General features: G+C 43.1%; 2 protein-coding genes across 3 annotated transcripts; one reads left to right on the plus strand and one right to left on the minus strand.

The window, feature by feature from the left end:
• Nucleotides 1-87: 87 nt before the first annotated feature.
• LOC135482484 (large ribosomal subunit protein mL62-like) lies at nt 88-2,076 on the plus strand. Of its 2 annotated transcripts, none has more exons than XM_064762553.1 (6): nt 88-268; nt 511-553; nt 786-845; nt 1,118-1,200; nt 1,437-1,606; nt 1,921-2,076. In XM_064762553.1, the coding sequence occupies exons 1-6, from the start codon at nt 104-106 to the stop codon at nt 2,012-2,014; spliced, it is 615 nt and encodes a 204-aa protein (XP_064618623.1). In that variant the 5' UTR covers nt 88-103; the 3' UTR covers nt 2,015-2,076. The 2 variants fall into 2 exon arrangements, with proteins under 2 accessions (XP_064618623.1, XP_064618631.1); XM_064762561.1 differs by having other exon boundaries at nt 88-262.
• Nucleotides 2,077-2,799: 723 nt separating this feature from the next.
• On the minus strand, nt 2,800-9,628 carry LOC135482498 (tripartite motif-containing protein 3-like). The gene is made up of 2 exons (XM_064762573.1): nt 9,509-9,628; nt 2,800-4,972 (listed from the first exon to the last, which is right to left on the minus strand). The coding sequence occupies exon 2, from the start codon at nt 4,964-4,966 to the stop codon at nt 3,980-3,982; it is 987 nt and encodes a 328-aa protein (XP_064618643.1). The 5' UTR covers nt 4,967-4,972; nt 9,509-9,628; the 3' UTR covers nt 2,800-3,979.

Below are 9,628 nucleotides of genomic sequence, written 5' to 3' on the forward strand. Positions count from 1 at the left end.
ATTAAAATTTGGATCTCTCTAATAGCGGGCTTGAAGGATATAAGTTGTAGACGCGAACGACTGTAACAACGAATAAAACAACAACCACAGCAGAAGAGAAAAAATGTTTCGAAATGTTACGATTTTGCGTGGTTTTCTACGATTTACTGCAGGATCTAAACCATATAATTTGATGTCATGTGTCGGATACAAAAGCCAATATAGCATAGATAAATTATATCCGAATAGCAACCTTAATTATGGATCAGAGTCGTCCTCTGCAGTGAAGGCAAGTGGTGGTTGATCTGTACATACAGGGTGAACCAAAAACCATGTTATGTTGACATTGCAATCCCTACAGGGATAATGTCGTCCATGATCTGATATCTGAATGATAATGATTGTGATGATGTGACTCACTCTCAATGAGTATCCAACTGGTTGTAACGCAACTGTTAATTGCCAGATGAACAGACAGTGAGATTTTGGATGGTCAAGCGTGTTAATCCAAGACTATTGTCACTTTTTCAGGAAAAGGATCCAAATGATGAGTTCTCTGGGTGTATACCAATAGGTAAGTTCAGTGCAAAACTACTTGTATTCGAAGTGAAGCTCTGTGAGTGAGTCGCATTTGGTGCATATGGAGTTCTCTTTATGTTCATAATAGTTAAAAAAAGTGCTCACTGCTGGTATAAAGGTGACTGAAAACATTTGACTTAATACTGATTTTTGAAACATATTGCCTGTGAACATATGATATGTGCTGCCTTTATCTCCTTATATCAGAAGCCTGCTTTCTCTTTCAGATCAGGTTGATGTCTCTTATTGTAGAAGTAGTGGACCAGGTGGACAGCATGTCAATAAAGGTCAGTTTCATAAAAGTCAAGTGTGTGTGTGCTCTTTCTTTGAAATGGCCTTCATATCATAATGAACTCAATTTAGACAATATTGTGGAGTGAATTATTTGTAGTTTTGAAAGAAACACCAACATTGTCTGGTATTCAGAAATGATATTGTTACATTAAGAGTTCTGACATAATCATATTCATGCTGACATTTCACAGTTTAAACCATGTCAAAATGTGGCCTAAAGTACTCTGTCTTGATGGGTCACAAATGTCTCCTTGTTCCTTTTCAGCTGAAACTAAAGTTCAAGTTAAATTCAATATTGAAAAAGCTGATTGGATACCTTCATGGATAAAACCAAGGCTTTTTGAAAAGGTAATCACTGTGCCATAATCATGTACATTGTATCAAAAACCTTCACTCCAGCGGGAAAACAACAGTGTATCAGCAGGGACATTTATGAAACCTTTGTATGAAAAAATGTAACAGTAAAAAAGTAACAAGCGAACGCAGAAGAAGACCAAACCTTTGTTTTTGGCATTTGCAGCTTTCAGGAACTAAAAGACTTTATTTCTATAAATTGTCAGTTAAAATTTGTGTCAAATTTTCAGGAAAGGGGAAGGATCACAAAAGGTGGTGTGTTTATGGTGACTTCTGACAGAACGAGGAAACAAATTTTGAACCAGGCTGACTGCTTCGATAAGATCAGACAGGCCATAAGAGAGGCAGCAATAAGACCAGCAGAACCTTCAGAAGAGGATGTTGCATTAAAGAATAGGAGGTAAAGACTTGTTGTGGATACACACTGTCAGTGTAAGAGAATATCTAGTTGAAGGAGTCGGGAAATTTTGAGTAACTTTCTGTTTGGAAACTGATACAGTTGGTAGTGCTGGTCAATATCTTTCCAGCGAATTTTGTGTCATCAGCCTCTGTGTTTTGGTATTGTCACCTGCTGTCATCAACATTTTACATAAAAATTAGAAGAAAATCTGTATTCTGCAGATATCAATGTGATGGAAGAAATCAGTTATTTAATATAATTCTGGCAGACCATTTGAATTCGAAATTGTTATCCCTTTCTCTTCTTCATTTCAGATTAGCAAAGGCAAAACAGAGGACTTTAAAGGAAAAAAAGTTGCATTCATTAAAAAAGCAAAGTCGACAAGCCCCTGGTGTTGGAGGTGTATGATGTTCATAAGCTTCTAGCTGTTAATTATAATATTGTAAATAAAGTTTATATGAAAATTTTCATCTTGACTCAATCGAAGTGATGAAACTGTGACCTATTCCAAATTGGCCCCAATTCCATTATAGTTGTACCTGTTTGTTGAATTGAAACCTCTACACATGAACCATCGTCCAGAGCTAGCACTGCTCCGTTTTCAAGATGGGTTGTTCCCCAATACAGCACTGATCCGTCTTTAAGATGGGTTGTTCCCCAATACAGCACTGATCCGTCTTTAAGATGGGTTGTTCCCCAATACACCATCACCCCAAGCTAGCACTGATCCGTCTTCAAGATGGGTTGTTCCCCAATACACCATCACCCCAAGCTAGCACTGATCCGTCTTCTTGTTCCAGTACACCATCTCCCAGAGCTAACACTAATGTCTACACCATTGTCTATCATGTCAAAGTCATAAGCTAGCACTGATCTGTCTTCAGGATGGGTTGTTTCTCATACACTTAATTCCTTGGAGATGCACTGATCGGTCTTCACAATGGATTGTTCCCCCTGTACACCATCACCCAGAGTTGGCACTGATCTGTCTTCAAGATGGGTTGTTCCCCCAAGACACCATTGCCCAGAGCTAGCACTAATCTGTCTTCAAGATGGGTTGTTTCCCCAGAACTAGCACTAACATGTCGACCATCACTGCATTCTAGATCAGGAGCCGTAACTATCGTGATCATTGTTAGGTGCATAGTATATTGGTACAGTATAGAACTACAAAAATGAAGAAGACATTAGTTTGGTCACTTTATATTTATGAGCAAAGAAAACAAATAAAAGCAACATGAAAACAATCACTATGGCGTCAAAACATCTGTAGAGGGATGGGGTGCCAAGAAACATTCGCCTTGAGTAGCGTATTATTGGTCAGTCACGACCTGACTCGACTCCTGGTCGGTTTTACAGTCAGTACATTGTACAATAATGCTTTTCCATCCATGCGAAAGCTTTGAGGAAAGAACACGCAAGAGATGTTGCGACACCATTACATACAAAGACCTATTGAACAATACAATACAGACTAAATGAAAAAAACATACTTTCACTACACTCCGGACGCAGTAATCCGGCCTCGCCCTGTCACCCCGTATTGAGGAAAGACGACGAGAATGACGAAATGAACTTTCACATGAAGCTAATGTCTGTTTTTAATCCTAGCCATTTAAATAATCTTTATTCGGATTGCGGTCGCCGCCGCTGCAGGAAAACTGCTCTAAACCCAGTGGGCTTGCGCAGTCCGTGCTCATGTCCCGCCAGCGTGAGTAATTCGAATAGCCAACACCCATGTGGAAGAGCGTCTTGAGGTATGATTATTTCGCCATGGCCGAACACGTTGCATTTTACTTTACAAGCGATTAGACAATCGTAGCGCGGCATGACCACCAGCAAAAGCACATTTAGAGTCGAGGCAAACAAATTATCTAATATCATTAACGCATAAGCGCCCCACCCTCCCATCACCACCACACGAGTGGCCTATGAAGGCCAGTGTTGAAAATACATTGATAAATTACATGGTTTACTTTCAAAAGAAAATATTACAACATATATGCGATGCACACTACTAAACACTAGATATTTGCAGTATTGATCAAAGTATGGCAGCAGTCCCTGACACTTCTGTTTATTCTCGACATCACCGTCCGCAACAGGAGAACTCAGGCAGGATAAACTATCACCATCAGGTACATTCCTCCATTCCAATTAACCAGGCAAGGCTGTGATCAGCCCGCCAAAACAACAGACGGTATCATAATCACCTCATTCATTTCCATCATTCATCTCTCGATCAAAATCTATTGGTTACCGTTCACAGTTCACGGGTATTCATTGGTGATCCAGCTGCTTTCAATCTCTGACGTTCGATATTGTCCTCGGCACATCCTCAATTCGTCGTCCTCAGCCAATAGGAGAGACAGTTTAATGGTGTTTTGGCAAATACTTATACATCTGAAACACCTTCAAACATGGCTTCAAGTTAGGTACAGACGAATATTCAGCGACAGCTAACCTTCCAGAGTTGGTGTCAAACGCGACCCCATGAGGACTTTGTACCTCATCCTTGTGCAGTAAGGTGAGGACCTCTCCGTCCCTGGTACACAGGGAGACCATTCTGTCCCGGTTTATCCAGTCTGCGATGATGATGTTATCATACCAGTCGGTACAGATGCCATTCGGGTTGGTGTTTGCCTCCCAGTCGTTGTGTTCGTACGTGTTGATCTGGCGTAGATGCAGTAGGTTGTGCCCCATGTAAACGTGGACACAGTGGTTACCAGAGTCGGAGAAGATGATGTTGTTCTTCTTGTCCACAACAACGTAACAAGGATACTTGAAATTCTTATGCCCAGCGAGTTTAGGGTTCAACTTGCCAACCAGTTCGCCCTGTCTGTTGTGTAAAGTGACCGAGTTGGCATCCGAGTCTGCAATGACAAACTTCCCATCCTTGGTCTCCCCGATTCCGCAAGGGAAGTTGAACTTCTTGGCCTTCCATTGATCAATTAATTTCCCCTCAGGGGTGAAAAACTTGACATTTTTATCCCTGCAGTCTGTCACGGCGATAGTCCCTTTCTTTGTAATCATTACATTCTTAGGTTTAAATATATCATGCCCAATTTTCCTGACCAGTTTTCCCATTTGGTCGTACACTTCAAGGCACGGTCGTTGCTTATTCATGTTGGTGACCAACAGGTGGCCATTTGGAAGGAATGCGCAATCGGTTGGGACTAAATCCGCATTGTCTGTCTTTCCGTCGCATCTACACACCGACCACAGTAACTTTGGCGGAGACAATAAATTCCCGTACGTTTCGCTCACGCACCGCTCGACTTCCTCGGCGTCCTCGACAAAGTCTTGGACAGCCTCCGGCGGAGGAGCCGAGTGCTGTACCTTGGATTGCTTTTTCCCCATGCTGATCTGCAAAGATAGAAAAGACCGGTTGATTCATTGGACAATTCATTCACATATCCACAGTGAGAAAATGACAGAAATCGACCCTCGTCTCCGGAATTCCGTCCCAATCTGACGGCATTCGAGGATTTGTCTCTGCCGTCCGACGACAGTCACTGTTGATAAGTATTATCGCTTGTGGTTGTGCATAATATCACAGCGACGAATACTTCTATCCCGTGACTGTATACCACGCGTATACCATGATTTTGCTAGGAAAACCCTGGAGGTGAATATTGCTTTTGAACACTGAACCCAGTTTAGTGCTGCAACTCTGCTATTCAAGACGACTGAGGCGGGGTTGTGGTTCAAAGTCATGATCAAAATTGGTTATAAGTATGGTATCAAAGCATTGCCAACTTGATGAGTTACACGCGTTCATGGCTCAGCAGGTCTGTGTATATTTACTGTAGATGTCTGGAGTGACGGTGGGGTATCTCTTACCTTCACTCAGCCACCGGATTCATATTAACTAAACCGTACAAACGATATATACAGGCAAATCACTGATTAAATGAACCATTGGCTAGTGGCTGTTCTAAAACTTAAACTCAGGGCTGTATGCGATATAAAGGATTTCATACTGGTTTTGTCGATAATACACTGAAGAACAACCTCAGATTGTCTTTAACCGTCTTTTGTCTCCAGAGACAGCCCGATTTCGTGACTCCAATTAATTTGGGGCGGGGAGATGGCGACGGGAGAAGAGACTGGTTAGAGCTACAAGTTATATGCGATCTATCAGAACGAAAGCTGGAAAGTGCGTTAATCGCGAAGTCTCGACCTCTCTGAAGTAGACATATACCGTGGCACGATCCCACCAAAAAGCACTGAGTGAAAGAAACTGATTCCTGTTTTTATCTCACATATGAGTGTATGATTAGAGAGGTTGGCTATACCAAAGGTAGAAGGGAAGCATGGGGTTATGAGTACACGGCAGCTAACAGTTGTACGACATCATCATTCCCGGTATAGAGAACATCCTGAGATCAGGTTTTTGCTATACTCGTACCTCGTACGGATTTGAAATATCGAGAGGGGGAGTACATGTATATTGAAAATCACTGGTTACTTCAGGATGGGTAGTGGGGCATCTTTAGCCATGCACCTCAATCCGTCATCAAACGAAACTGTTGGACAGTTTTGAGCTGAGACTACTCGATGGACGGTACAGGGCCGGCATTACAGTACCTCGAATACTCTAAAAGGTAAGGTAACAGATGCAATGAATCTTCTTATATTTAACGGGAAACCTTGGCTCTACGTAAAGCAAAATATTTACACCGTGAAGCATGTCAGAGATATGGAGGAATGGCTGAGCGTACCCATCGACCGTGATAGGCAAAGAGCAATAACAACAAGAACAAGGATATCGCCTCAGAGCATACAGTCATGTCCGCTATTTTACCTGGTCTGTTTGAAGCAACCTTAGTCAAAGGAAAGAGTGAGACCAACATCAGTTAGGCCTATGTGCATATTTCAACCGTCAGAAGTGTGAAATGTACAGTGGTCCCTCATTCTTGATTTGTTAGTAGGGCCATGAAGACCATACTGGCCTGGTTAGGTGGCCGACTCAAAGGGTCGTCAGTTCGCACCTAACTTTATAGACAGTTCCTTGATGACCAGATAAACCCGAGTGTCCCTGGGTGACAGTTTTACAACACTTTGTGAGGGAGGTCAGTCCTATCACTGAGGTTAAGCTTTCATCCTCTTCCCAAAAACCTAAATGACGATTTGACGTCTTAGGTCAAGTCCTTCGATGAATTCCTCGTGTTGAGACTATGATAGGAGACCGCCGGTCATTAAAATTCCACTTGTGGGAAAAGCATCTCATGAATAGATCATCGAGTTTTCTTTCTTTCTGGAGAATTATGTTGTGTATATGAGAACTGATGAAACAGTTGGTCCAGTGCACCTGAGTGCTTCCAGGTAAAGAACGAAGAATTTGCTTTATTTTCAAAGTGATGCAGTATCAGAGTATACCGTCGAACACGCGGAATGTGTATACCATAGCCATCAGACCAGACCTGGGTGTAGGCATATTTTCAACATGCACAGTTAACAAACTGTGATATTATAGGCGAACAAACAGAAATATGAGTCAAGGAGATCAAGATATGATCTTCAGATGCAATTTACAGTTTTCGATCGTATCTCTCGCGACATTACAATAAAGTAGATTACAAACGATGCTGGGAAAGTTAGGAAATAGACCACGAGATACCATGTGATTGGTTATGAAACAGTGACGTCACCCATACGATATCTGCATTGCGCAGCAGACGGTAGGGCCTAATACAATATCTAGACCACGAGATACCGTGTGATTGGTTATGAAACAGTGACGTCACCCATACGATAACTGCATTGCGCAGCAGACGGTAGGGCCTCAAATATCTAGACCGACAGGTTGTCTCAGCATCTCGTCTTTGCCCAATGAACCCTGACGAGAATGATTACGTATATTTCACACCCGTGCTATATGGATCAAAACCAATCCACTATTGACATCAAACATACTGTTGCGTGTTGTTCAGTAAACAGACTTGGAATCATAACTAATTACCATCAACGGGTAGATACACATCAACCCCGGGAAAGCGTACACTGTATATGAGTGCGGCGGCCAAAGGTATGCCATATCTCAGTGCGGGCCCAAGGCAAAGGCATCCTGACTAGATACAGGTTTTTGATACTCATACATCGTATATCGAGAGGCGGAGTATGCCTCGAAAATCGTGAATAAGTAACATAATTTTCGTTTCCTGTTTCAATAAGCACAATTTCTTCGTGTAGATGTTTTATCGAGTGAGATGGTACCATTGGACAGGATTCCCGGGCAGATTGGGCAGGATTGTCGTGTTGTAGAGTACCCCCGATTCCGACTCATCACAGTTATCTAGCGACGTATTCGAAGTCGTAGGCCTAATTGGGAGTCGTACAGCGCCACTCCCGACATCGAATACTGCTTTATTATTTCGCCCTTCCACTCTTCAAATGAAAATATTCGTACATCCTTTGCAAACAAAGGGTGTTCATCAACGTGAAAGCGCTCTGGTGCGGGTGAACCAGGGTGTAATGGGCCACATCCAGTTGTCAGCGACCCTATTGTAGACTCCCGTGGCAGTCCATTGCATCAGCCTAATTGGATGTGGGGCCTACATGTACCGGGCAGCAGGACGAGGCCGGTCCAATGCGCAGTGTATAACTATTGATACACCATTGTTGTCAAGTGACGTGTGACTGCCAAACAATGTCTAACAATAGAGCGGCTGACTACTGCATAGTGGATTACCAGAGTCAGTCGCATGCTCCTCCCCTCGCACACGTTAAAGCTTGGTCATCAGTGCCGAGTGTTGGCCTGAAGTTCAGGATGACTGCGTGGTGCCCCAAAGAGTCAGTCCTATGCTCCTGGCCCCACGCACACGTTACTGAGGTTCAGAACGCTGTTCACCCAACTTAGCTAATTTGAATAAATATCGAGAGGGGGGAGTATATTAAAAATCACTACTGGTTACGTCAGGATGTAGATTACTGTAACTGGGTCTCTAAGTCGAGTCGGAGGAGTCGTCGTAAAAGGTAACTCCGGTTGGACGACCAGTGACAGGGAAGAGAAGGCAGGAGTGTTCACTGCCAGAGACACCCAAAGTCGTAATACAAAGATCTCGGACAGAGACGCCCCGAATACATTAGAAAGAGAAGCAGGTCCCCCGAAGTTGGGCTCATAATGGTGATGGTTGACCCAAAGCTATAGTACATGTACCTCCATGAGATGAAGCGACCGAAATAATCGTTTTCTATGTGAGGTGTCCCACTCCCATGGGTAGGATGTGAAACGAACTGATGTCTCTCGCATCAAGTGACCTGGCGCGACGAATTGCGGCTGGGACAAAATATGGTATAAAAGGACCAAAGTGTCCCCGAGGTTGTGAAATTGTCTCTAGTATGAAGGGGCCCAAGGTTGCGTAGTTGTCTCTGGTAAAAAGGGACCCAATGTTATGAAGTGTCTCCGGTGTGAAGGTACAGAAGGTTGTGCAGGTGTTTCTGGCGGGAAGGGATAGAAAGTTGGGTGATTGTCTCAAATATAAATGAGGCTTGAAGTGGTGTATCGACGAAGCGACAAATATTTCTGGATGTGACAGGCGGGATCACAAATGTGTCTCTCTAATCAAGCTATCAAACTTCACACATACGCTCCACTCCGACCATGCATGAGCCTGAGCATCTGACGCATCCACAAGCTACCGTACCGGTGCCATTGCCAGCGCAAGTTCTCATTGATCAGTGAGTTGTACATGTATATACATCCGTTCAGAGTGCCAAACACGCTGAAGGTAGCCTTACCTACCTAAACGCAAAGCCAAATGATGAACGTTTTCCTGAAAGCGGGACTGAAAGTCTCCATCTTTACTTTCTACCACCTTAACTTGATCTTAGAGCTTCTCTTCTTCCCAGAAAACGGAGGCGACACGCACACTTATATCTAACCTACATCATACTTACTCTCTTGATTAAATTCGTCTAGTTCTAGCTGCACTTGAAAAAAAGTAATTAAACAGCAGTGGGATGAATTTTTCAAGGTTGTGGTCTCACGAGATGTGGTTGCAGACAGGTGGAAATATC

Source organism: Lineus longissimus, chromosome 1, assembly GCF_910592395.1.
Source record: "Lineus longissimus chromosome 1, tnLinLong1.2, whole genome shotgun sequence".
In the NCBI taxonomy this organism is placed as follows: Eukaryota; Metazoa; Nemertea; class Pilidiophora; order Heteronemertea; family Lineidae; genus Lineus; species Lineus longissimus.

What these genes read in the sequence shown, in the direction of transcription:
- LOC135482484 (XM_064762553.1), top strand. Translation starts at nt 104, where the DNA reads ATGTTTCGAAATGTTACGATTTTGCGTGGTTTTCTACGATTTACTGCA. An exon ending in AGTCGTCCTCTGCAGTGAAG is followed by an intron (nt 269 to 510) that starts GCAAGTGGTGGT and finishes TCACTTTTTCAG; the next exon opens with GAAAAGGATCCAAATGATGA. An exon ending in AACCAAGGCTTTTTGAAAAG is followed by an intron (nt 1,201 to 1,436) that starts GTAATCACTGTG and finishes TCAAATTTTCAG; the next exon opens with GAAAGGGGAAGGATCACAAA.
- LOC135482498 (XM_064762573.1), bottom strand. Translation starts at nt 4,966, where the DNA reads ATGGGGAAAAAGCAATCCAAGGTACAGCACTCGGCTCCTCCGCCGGAG.